This window comes from Capsicum annuum, chromosome 3 (assembly GCF_002878395.1).
Source record: "Capsicum annuum cultivar UCD-10X-F1 chromosome 3, UCD10Xv1.1, whole genome shotgun sequence".
NCBI lineage: Eukaryota > Viridiplantae > Streptophyta > Magnoliopsida > Solanales > Solanaceae > Capsicum > Capsicum annuum.
Window position 1 is genome coordinate 252,377,575 of NC_061113.1, and position 23,651 is coordinate 252,401,225.

The 23,651-nt window shown below is 35.9% G+C and overlaps 1 protein-coding gene across 1 annotated transcript; it reads left to right on the plus strand.

Moving 5' to 3' along the window:
- The first annotated feature begins 6,279 nt into the window (after nt 1–6,279).
- Nucleotides 6,280–12,284, plus strand: LOC107862335 (protein LONGIFOLIA 2). The gene is made up of 7 exons (XM_016707874.2): nt 6,280–6,432; nt 6,871–7,020; nt 7,159–7,345; nt 7,752–7,822; nt 8,216–10,312; nt 10,404–10,545; nt 11,240–12,284. The coding sequence occupies exons 2-7, from the start codon at nt 6,976–6,978 to the stop codon at nt 12,067–12,069; spliced, it is 3,372 nt and encodes a 1,123-aa protein (XP_016563360.2). The 5' UTR covers nt 6,280–6,432; nt 6,871–6,975; the 3' UTR covers nt 12,070–12,284.
- The last annotated feature ends 11,367 nt before the right edge of the window (nt 12,285–23,651 follow it).

Below are 23,651 nucleotides of genomic sequence, written 5' to 3' on the forward strand. Positions count from 1 at the left end.
TTATTATTATTATTATTTTATTTATTTCTATAGCACCAACACCTAGCTTTTTTTAATTTAAAAAAAAAAACAGACACCAGCAAGGATCGAAACCGCATAGTAGGCTGAAGGAAGTGCCCAAGAAGAGCAAATAACACCATTGGGTTATCTAAGTGCCTTGTTTCATATGATTCAACATTAATATACGTACATAAATATACATTTTCTATCTTATATATATACAATGTGATTTTTTTACCGAGGGAGGTCGGGTGAACCCCATGGCAACCACGTAGGTTTGCTCTGTTTATTTAATAACGTTTTAATAATGTTAATTTAATAACATTTTAAATACGTTAATTTGATAATGTTAATTTAATATACTACTACTACTATCCTTAATAACATTAATTTAATAATGTTTTATTAAAACTATAATTTTTTTATTATTAATATAGTTTCATCTTTAATTTAATATTTAAATAAATAATATTTAGATATATTATATAACTTAAATTCGTCCTCTGCTTTATAATATATATACATACCCGTTTGATTTTTTCATATGAGGCTGACCCGCCTAATTAATAAATCTTCAATATTGCTCTTTTTCTGCAATGACAAAAGAAATTAGATGTCATTTTCATCTTTGAGCCGAAAATAATGAAAAAATAATAGTGAAGAGTCATTTAAAGATCATATTTGTGCAGTTTTGAATAGTTAAAGGTCATATTTGTGCACTGTCAAAGTTTAAGGTCATATTTATGTATTATGCCCTTAGATTTTAAGCTGGATGCGACCAATTTTGTGTGTTGAACACGCGTTTTGCCACGTAGGATTGGAGCTCATATTTGTGCGATTTTGAATAGTTAAAGGTCATATTTGTGCACTGTCAAAGTTTAAGGTCAAAGTTATAATTTGGTTTCAAGTTTACGGTCATTTTTATGTATTAACTCTAAATAATCATTATGTTAACAATACTTCATCACCATAGAATGCCGTGGCAGAGCTAATTAAGATTTTTATTGAGAAGGTTCAGAAGTAAACGTATGAATTAGCCAAAGGAAATTCAACATCTACTATATAAACATAAAAAATAATTTTAATCCTGTATAAATAATATAATTTTCGGTTGAAAAAGGTTCGGATGAACTTCTTGAATGAAAGGCGGCTCTGCCCCTTATAGAATGTGCATAAGTCCTACTACTATATATAGTATCCCTCCATTTTAATTTATTTGTTTGATTTTAATTTTATATTGAATTTAAGAAAGTGAATTAAGACTTTAGAATGTTGTGGTCTAACTAAAGATATGCAAAATATACTAAAATGTCGTTTAATTTTGTAGTCTTAAACATGTCGTGTGAAAAAATTGAAATTAAAGAATTGTCAAAAGGAAAAATTAAAATACATTCTTTTTAAAAGTAAATTAAAAAAAGAAAACAAGAAAAATAAATTGAAACAGGGTAAATTTATATTTATTTATGCATGCACAAAATTTGCTACATATGATTGTGATTTCTCAAAATTAGATTTTTGCCCATCCTCTAAAACTAATCGTGGTGTTTTTCTTTTACTCGTCCTTTAAGAAAACATTAATTAGGAGAGTTTTTTTTTCTAAACTATTTTTCCATCAATAATAATTATGTCTTACGATATACTATCTTTTCATTAATTTTTTGTTTTGTTAAGGAGTTTGTAGTTTTCAAGAATAATTACTATCGAGGATAAAATGAAAAAAAATAATTTATTTATTTTTGAACTTCTAAAATAACAAATACTCCTTCCGTCCCATTTTACTTGTCTCAAATTGGGATGACACAACAATTAAGAAAAATAATAAATAACATGGCTAGTTTACCAAAGTACCCCTATTAAATAATGTTTACATTTTAATTTAAAGAAAAGGTAATTAATGCAAAGGATAAAACATGAAAAGAAAAGTTTGTCTTATCTTAATAAGTAAAATGGGACATCAACTTAGCTAATTTGGAACGGGTAAAATGAGACGGAGGGAGTAATATGAGACAACAATTTTTTAAAAATCACAATAAATAATTTGAGATGGAGGAAGAGCATTATCTTCCCATTATTTTAAATGTCGTTTTAACTTAATAAATTTGGTCCAAAATAAGTATCGCTTTTAGGAATTTAAGAAGAGACATTATTTATTTATTTTTCAAATTTATCTTTACTCTAATAAATGATTTATATTCAAGAAATTTATGAACATTTAAGGAAAGATGCAAATTAATTTATTCAGTTAACCCTTATGATTAATTTTTATTAAATAATTTTCATAATTAAGCCTGCAAAAATTTAAAGGACATTTAAATGGACAGAAGAGAATATTAATGTTGTTGAATGGTCATCATCAAACTTTGTCATTTATGCTTTCTTAAAAATTATATAGGAGTACTTTAGAATTTGAAAACATGATTTTCTAAATCATAATTCATCCAAACGACAAAAAAAAAAAAAAAAAAAAAAAAAAATAAGCATGAAATTTCCCAAACTAATTTGGAGCCAAAGAACTCGTTGTAACAATTGGCGTACGTATTTATTCTGTTTTTAAAAAAATATATTTCTTTTCCTAATATGAAAACTCTCTACTTATAATATTTCATACGATATGTTTAAGATCACGATTCACGAAATTAAAAGATATTGTGATACATTATATATATCTTTAATTTAATAAAAAATTATAAAATTCAATCGTCTTTTTTTATTTTGTAAATTTAATGCGCAGTCAAACTAATACAAACAAATTGAAATTTAGTTTTTTTTTTTTTTTTTTAAAAAGAACGTCATTCGACATATAATTAAACTAGCTAGTAGGAAAAAAGGATTTGACCGTAATTTTTCACAAGTGGCATAACCATAATATGACCTGTTTTTCAATATTATATATGTGCTTAACAGTCAACACGTACGCCAACTGCAACCTGTTAATTTCTTGTTTAAATTAAGGTAATACATATATCTAATTAATTAAGAATTTCCAATCTTGAATTTATGTGTTTGATTTGGCACAAAGTACAAACAAGGATTTGTTGGGTGACCATGGACCACGACTTTATTCTTTTCACATTATATTTTAGTTAGGTTCCATGTGTATTTGTAACAATATCATAAAAATTGGGGAAATTAATTAAAGCTAGTATTGTAAGGGGAAGATAAAACCAACACTTAGTAAAATGAATTGGGAGAGAGTAGTAAATTAATTAGTCTTACTCAATAAATGTACTAAAAAACTGAAATAAAAAAGAAGTAAAAATAATTTACTCGAATATATATATATATATATATATATATATATATATATATATATATATATTGTTTTTCCTTATCAGTTTAATTTTTTTCTTACTGAGGTTGATCTTGCTCTTTAAGGGTGTTAGTCGGATTAAATTATGCACGTTTTAATTAAAAAAGTTATGAATTATACCTACTGCCATCATACATATCAAATAACTGTTCATCATACATGCCTTCAAAATTCTGATGAGGCCTCAAAATTTTTAATAGTAAATTTTATAATTTTAACTTCATTTGAAATAATAATTAAGGTGGTGAACTCTGTTTTAAGAAAAATTATCTAAAAAACAAAAGAAAGAAAAAGTTATCTAGTTTTTTATTAGAAAATTTTACAATTTTGCATTAAACAACTCAAACTTCATATTAATAAATAAAGTTTTAACAAAAACATCCAAGTTAATGTATTGCAAATAAATGACTAATATCTTATTAACTAGAATTAATCTTTACTTTTATTAATATAATCATATTAACATGTGAAGTTAAAGGTTATGTGTTTTAAAAATACTATACAAAAAATAATTAACATGTAAGAACAAAAAAAATAACTCTAAATTATTATAATATTATTTTTATATGTATATGCATATATTTAAGATCTTTTATTAAAATTTAGCTTTACACTACTAATTTTATTGAGAAACTACTAAATTTGATTCCTCTATCAAAGATACTGTTTGACGTGGTCAAATTGTTTTAGCTAGTCAATTTTTTGTACACTTGTCAAAAAATTTATTTCATTTTCTTGTATTTCTCACTAATTTAGTGGTACTTATTTTGAAAAAAATAAAATAAAAGATGGTAATCGAAATAACTTATAAGTGATACATAATTTAAAATTATTTTAATATTTTGTTAAGAAAATTTTGTAGTACTCCCTCAGGAATTTTTATAAGTTGCTCACCCTTTAAGAAATTAAAAGCATTAACTGATAGAATTTAATTTGATTACATTATTTTATTTATTACTCATTTTATTTAATGCTTTTTTTTTTTTGCATTATATTAATTTCTTTTATATTTATTGTTAATAATAAAAGTAGAAATAAACAACTAATTATTTATTCATTTTATAAAATAACAAGTATTATTAAAAAATATCTAATTTTAATAACAATTAGGAACGAAGAGAATATAATTGAATTTTAAAAATATTCAAGGTTTTTTTTTTTTTTTTTAATAGGGTCAAACAGCCAATAATTAGCCTTTAACTTCATCATGAAATTGTCTCATTAATTTGTATTTAAATTTCTGTTCATTTCTAGCCCACACCTAAGTACTCCCACCTAAAACAATTGATACTTACCTCTAAAAATTTCAATAATAATATACTTATTCAATATAGTCTCATAAATTAAATTTAAAGACAATAAAATATATACTCAATATAATTTCATAAATTAAATTTGAAGAGGATAAAATGTACGTAGATCTTACTTCTACCTCAGACATTTAACCTCTAAAAATTGATCTAAAATATATAATTGATGTTTCACAAAATAAAAAAGATATTTAACCTTCTATTAAGGAATCCTACTTTTTTTTTTTTTTTTAAACGAAAGTGACTAAAAAACAAAGTTATAACCCTGGTCTTAGTAAGTACCCTTACTTTTATCCGTTCAAATATAACTTTTTTTAATGAAATTGTTCAACGTAATTTAAGTATGATCTGTTAAAATTCAATCCAACCCATTCATGTTCACATTGACACAAAAAATAATGAACCCTCAAGTACCTACAAGATAAAGAATAGTTTCATTACCAGCCGGCCACCCATTTAATTCTGTGCCGTGCATTGCATTCTTAAGCTGTCCTAATTATACCATGATTGACATTTGAGGCATTTCATATTATGTTTAATCATGATTATAAGGAAGAAAACTGGCCACTTTTTTTAATATGGATTTCTGACCAATTTTCCTTTGTTTATTTGTATTCAAAAAAATTCCTATGGAAATAAATAAATAAATAAAATACAAGCTAGCTAGTGTGCTCCTTGTTTGTGTAAGTTGACATTGTTTAATGATCTAAGTAGTCAATATTGAAGATACCTCTTAATTACTCTCAAGAACTTTATTTTCTCAACTGTCATGTCTCACCAAACTACTTCTAGTATATTACTAATTTACTTGCCATTCATTTGATTCTGGCCTTTCTGTTTATACATGTTGTGCTTAATGTGTTTACATGGTATAAATATTGTTCAAAAGCCTCCACCACCTTCCTCTATCAAAAAAAGATAAGGAAATAGCCAAACTAATTAAATTGTTGCTCCTCTCAAGGGCAAGGGGAATAAAAACTAGTAATGGAATTTACCAATTATCTATTTAAGCATTTTAATAAGAAAATGCATCCGTCTGTCCGACCTAACTTAATCCAGAAGTTAGCTCATAAGTATTGTTCATAATCAAATAAAAGAGATTAAAAAACTCACTTATAGTGACTTGTTGACACCCTTCAAACGTTCTGAAACTTAAATAATATAAGATGAGATTCAATATTAGATAAATTAAGAATTAAAATGGATGTAACTCTAACATCATGATAGCAAAATAGATTTTAAAATCTAATTCAATAAAAAAATCAAGTCATAAGTTGATGAAGTATCTAAAAACTAACTCACATGAGGAGATCAAATAAGTCATTTATAGCTAATGCGAGACTCTGATAATATTAGAAACAAGTGATGAAAAATTCTAAATGTGAAATAGGAGAATGGACAATGAGGGAGTGGATTACAAAATTGGAAATCAAACTCTAACTGAAAAATGAAAATTCAGTTAGTCAACCAACTAAACTAATAAGATTGTCGTGCCTTTTAACACCATAATTTTAGATTCATGTGAGCTAAATGGTGTTCACAAAACAAACTTATGAAAGCCAAATGATGTGTTTATTAGATTCATGAGCTGACAACATCACATGAAAATGTCTGCATCTCCACCCCAACCCCAACCCCAACCCCATCCCCAATGCAATTCAACCCACATGGAACAAGTAAGGGTAAGCCTGCAAAACATCTTAACCCTTCCTCTCTTTCATTTTCCCTCCACACTAAAATGCATAATATACTAATTATACTTTAATATTCTTGCCAACTCCTCCCTCATTATCATCTCATTGGCAAGCACATGTAACTCCTCTCTCTCTCTCTCTCTCTCTCTCTCTCTAATACTACTGTGCTACTACTTGTTTCAATCTCTGGGTTGTTCTTGTTCCTCCTTTTAGTCTCCAAGAAAACAGCATTAATGCATTTTACTGTGGATCTACTGTGGTATTCACTTTCTTGATTTTACCATTGTTTTTGGCTCAATTTCTTTTGGTTTCTTGGTTCTTGTGTTTTTCTGGTGTTTTCAAGAAAATCAAGTGCAGTTTGGTCTCATATGCTGAAATGAACTGATTTTGTCTTGTGGGGTATGTCAGCTTGTTCTTGTTTTCACTAGTATAGAATTGGAACACAAAATTTTGGGCATATTTGTGAAGTTTCTTGAGAAAGTCAATTGTAAAAATCAAATCTTGGTTTAGTGGGATGTTGCTAGATGACGATTTTGACATCTAATGAGGTAAGTAGCAGGTACCCCTTGCAAAGTTAGGTGAAGGAAAGTGGAACTTTATCAGTAAGAGCTGTGGAAGATAAGAGGGAACCGGTGGTCTACATAGAACCACAAAGCATAGAATGGTGACTAGAAGAGGTTTTCCAGATTCTTGTTTGCTTTGTCTGGTGAGGAATTGACTGACTCCAGCTGTGATTTGTGAAGATATATTGACTTTTGACTATATATATTATATAGAGATGAGTGATAATGGACTGATTGGGTTGTGAAGAAGTAGTAAGTTTAAAGAGGACTTGACTATATAGGTTGTGTTGTTGAAGAAGGAGGGGGACTACACTATGGCTGCTAAGCTTTTACATTCATTGACTGAAGAAAATCAAGATTTGCAAAAGCAAATTGGATGTATGACAGGGATCTTTCAATTATTTGATCGCCAAAGTATGCTTGCCAGTAGGCGCCTTATCGGCAACAGCCCCAAAAGGCTCACTTCAGGTAATATTTCATTGTGTCCAATTCCAAGATATCATAGGTTTATTGTAGAATGTGTTTACTTTTTAATACAGATAACATTTGAATGGTGTTTGCTTGTTTGTTGAAAATGTAAATCCTTTTACTTGTGTTATCCCTTGATGAAGGGAAGAGTTTTTCTCTGTTTGATCCATGTTCTCAAAATGTGACAATTTCCTACTAGTCAAAGGATTTCTAGGATTCTTCAAATGTTATTTAGATGATATGACAAGGGTACTTCATTTTTGTAGGATACTACAAATGATATTTAGATTGTACTTATGTTAAACAACTAGATGATATGACAAGGGTGCTTCAATATTCTAGGATTCTTCAATTGATTTTTTACAGAATCATTTTTGTAACATCATGTGAATCTGGCTTCTTACAGGCAGCTCTCACATTGGTAATGGCACTTCTGAAAAAGAATACACTAGCACATACCAAAGATCAGCAGCTATGGTAAGAGTTATTAGTGCTAACTTCTTGTCTCTCTTCCCTCTCTTTTTCTTTTAACTTTGTAAAATATTTACATTTAAGACGGTTTGGATATTTATATGGTCATTAACTCAAACAGCTCATCTTGAATGTGATTGACAAAGACTCTGACACTGCCAAATTATATGTTTGCGTAGCAAAGACTTCTGACTGATGTCTGATAATGTGGTTTATTTTCTTCTTTCTGTTATAAATTGTAATTCAGATAGTTTATCTAAATGAAGTGTAAGATTTAGGTCCACTTATTCTTCCCATCTCGCCAAATCTGCTAGTGTTTAATGACTTTTGTATCTTTTCTCAGCTGAATTTCTTTAATATCATATCTTGAAAGCTTGATGGCACTGCTTTTCACTGCAGGAAAGCCACACAAACAAGACCGTACAAGATAAACAAAGATTGTCTACTGAATCGTCGAGACCATCATTCTCATCTTCTTCACGTTCGTCTTCCTTTTCTTCTCTTGATTGTAATAAAACAAGTCAACAAGAGCCCTTAGCTTTCGATCGACTAAGTTTTGCTGAAACTCCTTCAAGAGAAGCAGCTGCAGGCCAACCAAATGCATCACCACAATTTGGTAGGCAATCTCTTGATATTCGGGATGTGGTTAAGGACTCTATGAATAGAGAAGCTCAGAGGTTTTCAGCTGGACCTACAGTGAAAGAAGACGTGACAGAATCAATGTTGAAGCCTGGGGATTCCCCAAGGACAGTGCAGACTTTGAAAAACTTTGAAGGGGCTAGTGATTCGGGTCCAAATGGGAAACAGAATTTGCCTGTTGATCTTAAGGAATCTCTCAAGGTTCTTGCTAAACTTCGGGAATCACCTTGGTACTCAATTGAACATAGGGAACTTACGAGATCGTTATCATATCATTCAAAGGATACCTCTTCATTGTCAGCGTCAAAAGATGCTCCTCGGTTCTCGTATGATGGGAGGGAAACAAGTCCTATACCTTTTGAACAGCGAGACATTTCCAAATCCACTCTTAAGCTTAAAGAGCTACCAAGACTTTCCTTGGACAGTAGAGTTAGTCCAGTACGAAGCTTGAACTCAGAACCAAAAGCTAACTTCTCCTCAAAATCCATGCAGAAGGATAATGGTAATACCAATTCAAAGTCACCAACCCTGCTACAAACACATGGAACTCAGGCTCGTCCTCCTAGTGTTGTGGCAAAGCTAATGGGTCTTGAAGCACTACCTGGTGCTATGTCATCAACTGACAGCAAGACGGGGTTGAGCAAATCATCTCAAGTTGAAGAACCTGTTTCTTTTCCAAGGTCTTCAGAAGTATATGATCCGTGCAAACCTATCCGAACTTGTAATTCCTCTAAGAATCTGTGGAAAGAACCTACTTCTCCTCGGTGGAGAAACCCTGATATGGCTATGAAACCTATCTCCAGGTTTCCCATTGAACCAGCACCTTGGAAGCAACCTGATAGGACTCGAGTAATGCATGAGAAACCTATATCCAGGACAACAAAGGCTCCAGTAAAGCCTGCACACCCCTTTCCTTCTGTTTACAGCGAGATAGAAAAGAGATGGAAAGATCTAGAATTCACCCATTCAGGCAAGGATCTAAGAGCTCTTAAACAGATATTGGAAGCAATGCAGGCAAAGGGCTTCCTAGAGACAGAAAAAGAGGAGCAGGGTTCAAATTTTTCTGGTCAGAAAGAGCATCACCAGAAGTTTGCAAGTCCTGCACAGAGTGCAAAACTGGCAAACCAGAGAATGAGGCAGACTGATCAAGTGACTGCTCCAACAAAGAGGGGGCTAAATTCTTCGAAGAATTTTGAATCGCCAATAGTGATCATGAAGCCAGCAAAATTAGTGGAAAAATCTGATATTCCTTCTTCTTCGATGATTCCACTTGATGGCTTATCCACTTTCCCAAAACTTCATGGTGGTGACTCTGTCAGTAGAAAGGGTAATGCTACGTGCAGAACTGCTAAAGAACATCACTCTAGAACTAGTTATAGCAGCAGTCCAGTGAATCACAATGAAGCAAGAAGAACTTCGAAACCTCCACAAATTTCAACGAGGTCCCAACAGCTTCCTAAAGAGAGCACCCCAGGCTCAATAAAGAGCTCAGGTGCCATCAGCCCAAGATTGCAACAGAATAGACTGGAGCAAGAGAAAAGATCCCGGCCACCCACACCTCCATCTGATTCCAACAGATCAAGGAGACAGTCAAACAAGCAACATACAGAGGCTATTTCCCCAGGTGGAAGACGAAGGCCAAGAATTTCTAACATCCAGCAACATGATGACCATGTGATTCAGATCAGCAGTGACTCAAGGAACTTGAATTACCATGGTCAGACCAATGGGAATGTGATAGCAGCATCAAAAGTAGATTCTGAAGTCACTAGTTTCGAGCACTCTCTTGAGGTGACAAGCAGCCAGAGTTCATCGATTTATGCATCCAATTACCTGAGATGTGACTTGGTAGAGAAGGTAAGAAACTTCCATTTATTTGTGCCTTGCATACTACATAGAGTACTTGAAGCACACCATAACATGCTTGACGGTGTGACTTCCATTTCAGAAATCAATTCTGGTGCTGTCTGAGGATGAAATGTTAGCTGAACCTGCTCCAGAGTATCCAAGTCCGGTCTCAGTTCTTGATGATGTTGTATATATGGATGAATCACCCTCTCCTATGAAGCATACTCCCAAAGTTATTAAAGGTGACTGCTTTCCCTTAGTATTTTTGTGAAGAAATTAAAAGCATGTCCACAGCAAATATGAGTGGAAATAACAAATGAAGCTAGCACCTTATGTGGATGGCATGTTGGGGATATATTTGTAGATTTAGTGAGCTGAAAATAAATGTTTGATTAGGAATATTCACTTCGTAGTGATCCATCCATCGCATACAAAGACACTTGAGTCATTTACATCTGTGGGTACATTTGTATGGTCTTTATGTGCACTAGATTTGTCGGTTTTGGCTTTTATGCTTTTGTGTTAGTACTTATGTCAGCTGGAACAACGGAAAGTGGTAGTAAAACCTTAAATAGTGCTTCTCCAGTTGCACATCACAATTTTGGCACTGAAAAATTGCTTGCTTGCTCCAGATCAGTCCATCCACATTGGACACAAATTTATTCACTGCACTTGGAACTCCTTTGTTTTTCAAAACTAACAGATTGGAGCTCTAATTCTTGTAAAAAAAATGATCAATAGCAGCAAATATTTTAACTCTTCTCAAATGAATATTATAGCCACCATTCAGCAAGAAATATCAGATACGAGTCTTATTATGTTGTCAGAGTCCCTTGCCCTTCTAGAGATTAAAACAGTACCAACTATTTAGGATATATACACTGCTTAAGAAGTTGGATACTATTTGTTTGTCTCATTTCTGTTATTTTGTGACAGATGAAAGCTGCAACACTGCTGATAAATTTTCCAGTCTGCCACAGTGTGATCAATCTAATACTCTTGTGATTGATGCCACCAGTTCTGGTCTCTCCTCGGAAATCAATAGGAAAAAGTTGCAAAACATTGAGAATTTAGTTCAGAAGCTGAGGAGATTGAACTCCAACCATGATGAGGCTCGTACAGATTATATTGCATCTCTCTGTGAGAACACAACCCCTGATCATAGATACATTTCAGAGATTTTATTGGCTTCAGGACTCCTTCTCAGGGATCTCGGCTCAAGCCTAGCAAGTTTCCAGTTCCATCCATCAGGTTACCCGATCAACCCTGAGCTGTTCCTAGTCTTGGAACAAACCAAGGCAAGCACTTTACTTAAGGAGGAATTCTGCAATGATAAGATGAGGCAGTCGAATCCAAAGGAAAAGATCCGTAGGAAGCTCATCTTTGATGTTGTTAATGAGAGTCTTGCTGGAAAATTGATGCTAGTTGGACCTTCTTACCAGCCATGGTTGACATCCCAGAAGCTAGCAAAGAGCACCCTGAACGCTCAAAGGCTTCTAAGAGACTTATGCTCGGAGATAGAACAACTTCAAGCTAAACCATCAAAATGCAACACGGAGGATGAGGAAGATGAGTGGAAAAACATACTGCTGGACGATGTTATGCATCGTTCAGTGAGTTGGACGGTTTTTACAGGTGAGATATCGAGTGTAGTCCTGGACGTGGAGCGGATGATCTTTAAAGATTTAGTTGATGAGATAGTGAGAGGTGATGGTACTGGTTTGAAAGTAAAACCAACTAGGCGTAGACAGCTCTTTGCAAAATAGTCCCATCTCTACCATTCCATTTTGACTTCTCTTTGCCTTTTTTTTGCCCTTTGTTTTCCTTTTCACCTAATTATATTGAGTAGTAAAATAATTAAGGAATACTCATTTGTGTCTTTGATCTATTGTAAAGGAACAATTTCCACTTAATTGTATCACCAACATACCTAGTGAAGATCACTACTTTTCCAGAAAATGTACCAGTGTGTATTATTTAATACCCCTTGTGCAATGTTTATGATTCTTTTAACAGCTAAATCAAAACATTCTTGTAGTATGATTTATTTGCACACATATAGTACTGGCCAATTTTCACCTCATTAGTGGGGATTAAAATTTATCAGATTGAAATTTTTTTTCTTATATGGCACCAGACAATCTTCACATCTTAACAAAAAGAGAGTATACCCATGTTTTTTTTTAAAAAAAATACACCTTCCCAAGAGCTTCCACTCTTTTTGCTTTCTAGGTGACTCGGACCAACAACTTAGAGTTAGAGGTAAGACTTAAGAGTGCGTATCATTCGAGCAACTCCCTCGACTCAACTCAGAATGAACATGTTTGACAAACATGAGTCTTCCAAAATTTTCAAAAAGGAAATGACTGCACATTACTTTAGATGGTATATCTATTGAAGCTATTTTTGGTCGTTTTTCCTATCAGATGTAATACTACTTGACAAGCAAGAATTTCGCAAGTTTTATGTTAGTTTGATTTTGGATTATTTCGTTTTAGATTAAGTGGGGTAGCTTGACGCCCGTTAGTGCACTGGAGATAGGGGAAAAGGTGGGGGGTTTAGGGGTGTGGGATGCAGGGGGGACGTGGATGTGATGTGGGACAGGGTGGCCAGCTGTATCACGGAGACTGCTAGAGAAGTGTTGGGGGTTTCGAGGGGTCGGGCAAGACGTCATAAGGGGAACTGGTGGTGGAATAAAGATGTGAAGAAGAAAGTGGAGATTAAGAAGGAGACCTATGTTAAGTTGATTGAGAGTAAAGATGAAGAGGAGAAGCGGGTGAGTAGGGAGGTTTATAAAGTAGCAAGGAAGGAAGCTAAGTTAGCAGTTACGGCTGCTAAGTTGGCAGCGTTCGAGAGCTTGTATGCGGGGTTAGTGGAGAAAGGCGGGGAAAAAAGGTTGTATAGGCTTGCTAAGGCTAGGGAGCGGAAGGGTTGCGACCTCGATCAAGTAAAGTGCATTTAGGGGGAGGATGTTAGTGTTTTAGTAACGGATGTTCACATTAAAAGAAGATGGCAGGATTACTTTCATAGCCTTCTGAATGGAGAGGCGGACAAAGGCATTGCGTTAGGGGAGCTGGAGCACTCGGAGAAGAGCCGTGATTTCAGTTACTGTAGGCATTTTAAGGTTGAGGAGGTTAGAGAGGCTATTCGTAGGATGCAGAGAGGTAGGGCAACCGGGCCAAACGTGATTCCGGTGGATTTTTGGAAGTATGTTGGTGTGGCAGGTTTGAGGTGGTTGACTGATTTGTTTAACGACATTTTCAAGACTGCAAGAATGCCTGAGGCTTGGAGATGGAGTACGATAATTCTGTTATATAAAAACAAGGGTGAAATCCAGAGTTGCAACAACTATAGGGGTATTAAGTTGTTGAGTTACACTATGAAGATTTGGGAGAGAGTGGTTGAGCGGAGGCTGAGGAGGCTCATGTCCGTTTCGGAGAATCAGTTTGCATTTATGCCTGGTCGCTCGACGACAGAGGCAATCCACCTGGTGAGGAGATTGGTGGAGCAGTATAGAGAAAGAAAGAGGAATTTACACATGGTGTTTATCGACCTAGAGAAGGCGTAAGATAGAGTCCCGAGGGAGGTTCTTTGGAGATGCTTGGAGGTGAGAAAGGTTTCGGTGGCGTATATCAGAGCTATTAAGGACATGTATGATGGAGGAAAGACCTAGGTGAGGACGGCGGGAGGAGACTCAAAGCAGTTTTCGATCGAGATAGGGTTGCATCAGGGATCGACTCTTAGTCCGTTCCTTTTTGTGCTGGTGATGGACGTGTTGAATCGGAGCATCCAAGACGAGGTGCCTTGGTGTATGTTATTTGCGGATGATGTATTGCTGATTGATGAGACGCGGAGGGGGGTGTAAACGATAAATTGGAAGTTTGGAGGCAAACCCTTGAGTCTAAGGGGTTCAGGTTGAGTAGGTCAAAGACGGAATATTTAGAATGCAAGCTCAGTGACTTGAGGCAGGAGAAAGAAGTGGTGGTGAGGTTGGACTCCCAGGATGTTTATAAGAGGGACTGTTTTAAGTATCTTGGGTCTTCGATTCAGGGGAATGGTGAGATTGACGAGGATGTCTCGAAGCGTGTTGGACCAAGATGGATGAAGTGGAGGCTCGCCTCGGGGGTGTTGTGTGATAAAAGGTGCCCCTTAAGCTTAAAGACAAATTCTATAGAGTGGCCGGCCATGTTGTATGGAGGGGAGTGTTGGCCAGTCAAGCGCTCCCACATTCAAAAATTGAAGGTGGCGGAAATGAGAATGTTGCGTTGGATGTGTAGTCTTACTATAGGGGACAAAGTAAGGAATGAGATTATTCGGGAGAAGGTGGGAGTGGCTTCGTTGGAGGACAAAATGCGGGAAGGAAGGCTGAGATGGTTTGAGCATGTGATGAGGAGGGGCGCGGATGCCCCAGTTCGTAGGTGCGAGAGACTAGCTTTGGATGACTTTAGGAGGGGTTATAGACACATAAATTTATTGGATCAAATTCATATAAAATTTAAATTTGATCCACATTTTATTGGGTTTAAACTTATTTTGGGCTTAAAAAAATAATAAGCCTATTGTATTTCTCATCAAGGTCAATCTCACCGTGAAGCCCAAACTCATCAAGTGACGTGACATCCCAGTCAAATCCAAGACCAATGAGACGCCGCCATATGTACAAATGATGTGAAAATCTCATTCAAATTCAACAACCAGTCAAAAGGTGCTAAGTGGCAAAGTGACATGTTTCGGCCATTCACAAGCAACTAGGCCTACCCCCTACAACTATAAATAGGGGAGTAACATAACATTCTAGGGAGAAAAGGAAAAAGGAGGACATTCTTCAAGCATTGGAGGAAGCTTCTGCATTGACTACACAGCTCTTCAATGAATTTACTAATGGAGTTCTGCCCGGAGATCAACTCGACAAGACGAAATATTGTCAGACAATTCCTGGAGATCCAAACACATTTCTAGGAGGCTCAAATCATCCTACATTTGAGAATCACGCTGCAAAGGCCCTCAAATCATGAAAAAACTTAGGAGAAAAGAATCGAGAGAATAATGGAATTGTACCCGCAAAATTACCTTAAATAAAATTATTCTTTTTGTTTATTTTATTTTTTGCTTGCAGTTAATTTTCAACGTTAATGAAAATTTATTGCAAACAAATTAGCACGCCCAGTGGGACCAGTTCTGCTCTTCATCTCTTCCTCCTACAAGTCAAAGAAAATCACATATTCAACTACTACAATGAACTTCAAAAAAATCAATGAAGTTTCGTGCAAGAAGTCTACTACTGCCACGTCTACTGAGATCAAACTTATTGGCCCCATCAATCGACTCAATCTCAACACTTGTGCTTTGGATGGATCCCACTACTTCCCAATTTAGGAGATGACAAAGAGGAGAGAATCTCAAATTTTGGCAGTAACTACAACCCCTAGGGGCAACTCCGCATCTATGTTATCAGATGAACCGTCTGAAACTGGCCTCAACTTTGGAGAATCTAAAAACTTGATGAATTCTCCAACTTCAACGAAAGTCAACACCTTCATGGTTGATGAAATTGACTTGGACGAGAAGTTTGCAATGATGGAGCAAACCATTGAAGCCTTGAAGAAGTCCGTTGATGAGAAAGATCATCAAATCTCCCGACTTATGAGCAAGTTAGATCTCTACGATCCTGGAGAGTCAAATTATAATATAACACCGCGATAAAAAAATCATGGTGAATCTTTCATCAAGACAAGTGACAATTACTGCGATGATCCATCCGTTTCAGTGGCTACTCTAACAGTTCAAAACTGCAAGATATGATTGCAAACACCATCAAACCACAATATGGCGGTCCGTCATAAAGTTTTGTAGGATACTCAAAGCCATATTCTAAGTGAATCGAGGGCTTACTAATGCCAATTGGATATCAATCGTCAAAGTTTCAACAATTTGATGGAAAGGGAAATCCAAGGCAACACATTGCTCATTTCGTTGAGACTTGTAGCAGTGTTGGTACACATGAAGATCTTCTTGTCAAGCAATTTGTTCGCTCCTTGAAAGACAACGCTTTTGATTGGTACACAGACTTGGAGTCTGGATCAATTGATTGTTGGGAGCAACTAGAAAGTTAGTTCCTAAATCGTTTCTACAGTACCCGTTGTATGGTCAGCATGGTGGAGTTGACAAACACAAGACAAAGTAAAGATGAGCCTGTACTGGATTACGTAAATTGATGGCGAACATTGAGCTTTGATTGCAAGGATCAACTTTCTGAAACTTCCGTGGTTGAAGTTTGCATTCAAAGGATGCGTTGGGGCCTTGTGTATATCCTCCAAGGAATTAAGCCTCGAACTTTTGAAGAATTAGCTACGCACGCTTATGACATGGAGCTAAGTATTGCAAGTCATAGAATGGCGTCACCTGTTTTTGATCCTAGGAAGGAAGTTATAAAATTCAAAGACTCATCTGAAAACCAAATTGAGGAATCTATGATGACAACTGTGAGTTTTATGAAGTCTCCTACAAGGCAAAAGTTAAAAGAGGAAGCTCCAAAGCAACAAATACGAGAGAGGTGAAAAATCAACCAATCTTGAAAGAGTTACAAGCAAGGGTATATCCTTTTCCCGATCCTAAATACTGCAAATTTTACTGCATTGTTGGTCATCACACCATAAAATACTTTATCCTGAAGGAAAGGATCATGACATTAATACAAGAGGAAAAGATCATCATTGATGATGGCGATATAGTTGACGCAAATCATGTTAGCGTCAAACTGCACCATATGAAAGGTTCAATTTCAAAAGCTGTACAAGCCATGCGCTCTGTGGAATCACCAAAAGTTAAAAAAATCATCATGCTACAATTTGGGACTTTTGACCCAATTAAGGTTCCAGCCTTGAAGAAAACAATGAGCAAATCCATGCAAAATAACTTCTCCGATAGCAAGAAGGGTGATACTTGGCATTGATCGCTCGCAAAAGGAAAAAATTTCAAAAGGCTTCTAAACTCCAACTTTCAAAAGTCAACACAAGATCAAGTGCAAATCTATTTCAACCAATGGGGGCAATAAATATCAAACTGAAGTGCAACCATACTCCATTACATTACAAAGGGTTGGAAGGAAAGTTACATTACAAGAATTCTTCCCCAAAAAGCTCCTTGCTGCACGAGCTTAAACTGTAAGTCAAAAATGCTCCTTGCAGCACGAACTTAAACTGCAAGTCAAAAATGCTCCTTGCTGCACGAGCTTAAATTGCAAGTCAAAAATGCTCCTTGCTGTACGAGCTTAAACTGCAAGTCAAAAATGCTCCTTGCTGCACGAGCTTAAACTTCAAATAAAAAATACTTCTTGCTGTACAAGCTTAAACTGCAAGTCAAAAATGCTCCTTGTTGCACGAGCTTAAATTGTAAGTCAAAAATGCTCCTCGATGCACGAGCCTAAACTGCAATCCAAAATGCTCCTCGATGCACGAGCCTAAACTGCAAGTCAAGACGCTCCTCGACGCACGAGCCTAAACTGCAAGTCAAAACGCTCCTTAAGGCACGAGTTTAAACTGCATGTCGCTCCTGGACCGCATGAATCTAAACTGTGAACGACTCTCAAAAAAATAAAGGAAAAGTATGAAGCTTGAATGCATATTTGGAGTCCTTTGAAGATGTCGTCGTAAAGCAAAAAGATTCTTCATTATCTCCCAAGCAATAAAGTCTTCTCGACAAGAAAAAGACTTGTGGTACATTGAATAATGTTATAGTCTGGCCTTCTACATATTGCGGAAGTGATGCGGCCCAAAACTTGAAGTAGATGATGAAATTCATGAAGTATCCAAAATCTGAGGAGAAATAGAATATCATAAGATTTAGGCTGCAACACTAGAAAAGTACCTGAAAAATATAAAGGTTACATGCAAATGGATTTCACGCTTAACGTAGATCTGTGAGTCTACTTTCCAATGCAAAAAATGAAACCTAATTCCAATACTTCCACGTCAAGATATGGAATTTATCGTGACGCTGCGCAAAGCTGAAATAACCAGCGAACCAAGATTAGAAGGTTGTTTTTGGAGCAATATCTGGGATGATTCAGATGCAATCTAATTGTGGTTTCTACGTGAGACGTTGCTCTACGAATCTACTTTCCAATGCAAAAAATAGAACTTCATTTTGATTCTTCCACGTCAAGATATGAAATTTATCGTGACTATAGACACATAAAATTTATTGGATCAAATTCATATAAAATTTAAATTTGATCCACATTTTATTGGGTTTAAACTTATTTTGGGCTTAAAAAAATAATAAGCCTATTGTATTTCTCATCAAGGTCAATCTCACCTTGAAGCCCAAAGTCATCAAGTGACGTGGCATCCCAGTCAAATCCAAGACCAATGAGGTGCCGCCACATGTACAAATGATGTGGAAATTTCATTCAAATTCAACAACCAGTCAAAAGATGTCAAGTGGCAAAGTGACATGTTTCGGTCAATCACAATCAACTAGGCTTACCCCCTACAACTATAAATAAGGGGAGTAACATAACATTCTAGGGAGAAAAGGAAAAGGGAGGACATTCTGCAAGTATTGGAGGAAACTTCTGCATTGACTACACAGCTCTTCAATGAATTTACTAATGGAGTTCTGCCCGGAGATCAACTCGACAAGACGAAATATTGTCAGACAATTCCTGGTGATCCAAACACATTTCTAGGAGGCTCAAATCATCCTACATTTGAGAATCACGCTGCAAAGGCCCTCGAATCACGGAAAAACTTAGGAGAGAAGAATCGAGAGAATAATGGAATTGTACCCGCAAAATTACCTTAAATAAAATTATTCTTTTTGTTTATTTTATTTTTTGCTTGCAGTTAATTTTCAACATTAACGAAAATTTATTGCAAACAAATTAGCACGCCCAGTGGGACCAGTTCCTCTCTTCATTTTTTCCTCCTACAAGTCAAAGAAAATCACATATTCAACTACTACAATGAACTTCAGAAAAATCAATGAAGTTTCATGCAAGAAGTCTACTACTGCCACGTCTACTGAGATCAAACTTATTGGCCCCATCAATCTACGCAATCTCGACGCTTGTGCTTTGGATAGATCCCAATACTTCACCATTTTGGAGATGACAAAAAGGAGAAAATCTCAAATTTCGGCAGTAACTACAACCCCTGGGGGCAACTCCGCATTTATGTTATCAGATAAACCGTTTGAAACTGACTTCAACTTTGGAGAATCTGAAAACTTGATGAATTCTCCAACTTCAACGAAAGTCAACACCTTCATGGTTGATGCAATTGACTTAGATGAGAAATTTGCAATGATGGAGCAAACCATTGAAGCCTTGAAGAAGTCCGTTGATGAGAAAGATCATCAAATCTCCCGACTTATGAGAAAGTTAGATCTCTACGATCCTGGAGAGTCAAATTATAATCTAACACCGCAAGAAAAAAATCATGGTGAATCTTTCATCAAGATAAGTGACAATTACTGCGATGATCCATCCGTTTCAGTGGCTACTCTAACAGTTCAAAACTGCAAGATATGATTGCAAACACCATCAAGGCACACTATGACGGTCCGTCATAAAGTTTCGTAGGATACTCAAAGCCATATTCTAAGCGAATCGAGGGCTTACTAATGCCAATTGGATATCAATCGTCAAAGTTTCAACAATTTGATGGAAAGAAAAATCCAAGGCAACACATCGCTCATTTCGTTGAGACTTGTACCAGTGCTGGTACACACGACGATCTTCTTGTCAAGCAATTTGTTCGCTCCTTGAAAGACAACGTTTTTGATTGGTACACAGACTTGGAGTCTGGATCAACTGATTGTTGGGAGCAACTAGAAAGTCAGTTCCTAAATCGTTTCTACAGTACCCGTCGTATGGTTAGCATGATGGAGTTGACAAACACAAGACAAAGTAAAGATGAGCCTGTACTGGATTACGTAAATCGATGGCGAACATTGAGCTTTGATTGCACGAATCAACTTTCTGAAACTTTCGCGGTTGAAGTTTGCATTCAAAGGATGCGTTGGGGCCTTGTGTATATCCTCCAAGGAATTAAGCCTCAAACTTTTGAAGAATTAGCTACGCGCGCTCATGACATGGAGCTAATTATTGCAAGTCATAGAATGGCGTCATCTGTTTTTGATCCTAGGAAGAAAGTCACAAAATTCGAAGACTCATCTGAAAACCAAATTGGAGAAGCTATGACGACAACTGTGAGATTTACGAAGTCTCCTACAAGACAAAAGTTAAACGAGGAAGCTCCAAAGCAATAAATGCGAGAGGTGAAAAATCAACCAACCTTGAAAGAGTTACAAGCAAGGGTATATTCTTTTCCCGACTCTGATGTTCCTGAAATTCTTGACAAGTTGTTAGCCAAAGAAGTTATTAAACTTCCTAAGTGAAAGCGACCTGAAGAATCAAACAAAGTCGATGATCCTAAATACTGCAAATTTCACCGCATTGTTGGTCATCACACCATAAAATGCTTCATCTTGAAGGAAAAGATCATGACATTAATGCAAGAGAAAAAGATCATCATTGATGATGGTGATATAGTTGACGCAAATCATGTTAGCGCCAAACTGCACCATATGAAAGGTTCAATTTCAAAAGCTCTACAAGCCATGCGCTCTGTGGAATCACCAAAAGTTGAAAAAATCATCATGCTATAATTTGGGAGCTTTGACCCAATTAGGGTTCCATCCTTGAAGAAAACAATGAGCAAATCCATGCAAAATAACTTCTCCAATAGCAAGAAGGGTGATACTTGGACATTGATCGCTTGCAAAAGAAAAAAATGTCAAAAGGCTTCTAAACTCCAACTTTCAAAAGTCGACACAACATCAAGTGTAAATCTGCTTCAACCAATGGGGGCAATAAATATCAAATTGAAGTGCAATCATCCTCCATTACAAAGGGTTGTAAGGAAAGTTACATTACAAGAATTCTTCCCCAAAATGCTCCTTGTTGCACGAGCTTAAACTGAAATTTAAAAATGATCCTTGCGGCACGAGCTTAAATTGTAAGTCAAAAATGCTCCTTGCTGCACGAGCTTAAATTGCAAGCCAAAAATGCTCCTTGCTGCATGAGCTTAAACTGCAAGTCAAAAATGCTCCTTGCTGCACGAGCTTAAACTTCAAGTCAAAAATGCTCCTTGCTGTACGAGCTTAAACTGCAAGTAAAAAATGCTCCTTGCTGTACGAGCTTATAATGCAAGTAAAAAATGCTCCTCGATGCACAAGCCTAAACTGCAAGCCAAAATGCTCATCGATGCACGAGCCTAAACTGCAAGTCAAGACTTTCCTCGACGCACGAGCCTAAACTGCAAGTCAAAACGCTCCTTAAGGCATGAGCTTAAACTGCATGTCGCTCCTGGACCGCATGAGTCTAAACTGTGAACGGCTCTAAAAAAAAAAAGGAAAAGTATGAAGCTTGAATGCATATTTGGAGTCCTTTGAAGATGTCGTCTTAAAGCAAAAAGATTCTTCATTATCTCCCAAGCAATAAAGTCTTCTCGACAAGAAAAATACTTGTGGCACATTGAATAATGTTATAGTCTGGCCTTCTACATATTGCGGAAGTGATGCGGCCCAAAACTTGAAGTAGATGATGAAATTCATGAAGTATCCAAAGTCCGAGGAGAAATAGAATATCATAAGATTTAGGCTGCAACATTGAAAAAGTACCTAAAAATATAATGGTTATATGCTAATGGATTTCACGCTTAACGTAGATCTGTGAGTCTACTTTCCAATGCAAAAAATGAAACCTAATTCCAATACTTTCACGTCAAGATATGGAATTTATCGTGACGTTGCGCAAAGCTGAAATAACCAGCGAACCAAGATTAGAAGGCTGTTTTTGGAGCAATATCTGGAACGATTCGGATGCAATCTAATTGTGGTTTCCACGTGAGACGTAGCTCTACGAATCTACTTTCCAATGCAAAAAATAAAACTTGATTTTGATACTTCCACGTCAAGATATGGAATTTATCGTGACTGTAGACACATAAAATTTATTGGATCAAATTCATATAAAATTTAAATTTGATCCACATTTTATTGGGTTTAAACTTATTTTGGGCTTAAAAAATAATAAGCCTATTGTATTCCTCATCAAGGTCTATCTTACCTTGAAGCCCAAACTCATCGAGCGACGTGGCATCCCAGTCAAATCCAAGACCAATGAGACGCCTCCACATGTACAAATGATGTAGAAATCTCATTCAAACTCAACAACCAGTCAAAAGGCGCCAAGTGGCAAAGTGACATGTTTCGGCCAATCACAAGCAACTAAGCCTACCCCTACAACTATAAATAGAGGAGTAACATAACATTCTAAGGAGAAAAGGAAAAAGGAGGACATTCTGCAAGCATTGGAGGAAGCTTCTACATTGACTACACAGTTTTTCAACGAATTGACTAACGGAGTTCTGCCCGGAGATCAACTCGACAAGACGAAGTATTGTCAAACAATTCCTGAAGATCCAAACACATTTCTAGGAGGCTCAAATCATCCTACATTCGAGAATCACGCTGCAAAAGCCCTCGAATCACAAAAAAACTTAGGAGAGAAGAATCGAGAGAATAACGAAATTGTGCCCGCAAAATTACCTTAAATAAAATTATTCGTTTTGTTTATTTTATTTTTTGCTTGCAGTTAATTTTCAACGTTAATGAAAATTTATTGCGAACAGGGGTAGAGGTAGGTCGAAGAAATACTGGAGGAAGGTGATTAAACATGACATGGAGCAGCTTCAGCTGACTGAGGACATGACCCTATATAGGAAGGTGTGCAAGGCGCGGATAAGGTAGAAGGCTAGTGTGAGTGTGTAGGTTGTAGCATGTAGTTAGGAGAGATCTTGGGTAGCCGGGGAAGTAACCCTAGGACTGTGTACATAGGTAGGTGCCCTTTTTCTTATGTCTTAGTTCCTATTTGTCTTATTTCGTGTCGCCAGTATTTTTTCGTATTTCGTATTTCAGCGATTACTATTTTTATCATTTCTTATTTCTGATTTTCTTTTATGTCATCCATCCCCCCTCTATTTACTATTCTTTATCTTGAACCAGGGGTCTATCGGAAACAACCTCTCCACTCCTTCGGATGTGGCGGTATGAACTGTGTACATCTTACCCTCCCCAGACCCCACTTTGTGGAAATACACTGGGTTTTTTGTTGTTGTTGATATTTTACATTTACTACGTCAGATAAAAAGTGGTTATTTTTGCATATAATTTAAGAGTTTGAGTGTTTAGTTTTAAAATAACAGAATATATATACTATTGGCTTATATCAAAACACAAAGGTGTTTAGTATATAGCACCTAACTAAACTGGACGGGCCAGT

Coding starts and splice junctions, on each gene's coding strand:
- LOC107862335 (XM_016707874.2), top strand. CDS start 6,976: ATGGTGACTAGAAGAGGTTTTCCAGATTCTTGTTTGCTTTGTCTG. Junction 7,021..7,158: donor ATTCTTGTTTGCTTTGTCTG/GTGAGGAATTGA, acceptor TTGACTATATAG/GTTGTGTTGTTGAAGAAGGA. Junction 10,546..11,239: donor TACTCCCAAAGTTATTAAAG/GTGACTGCTTTC, acceptor ATTTTGTGACAG/ATGAAAGCTGCAACACTGCT.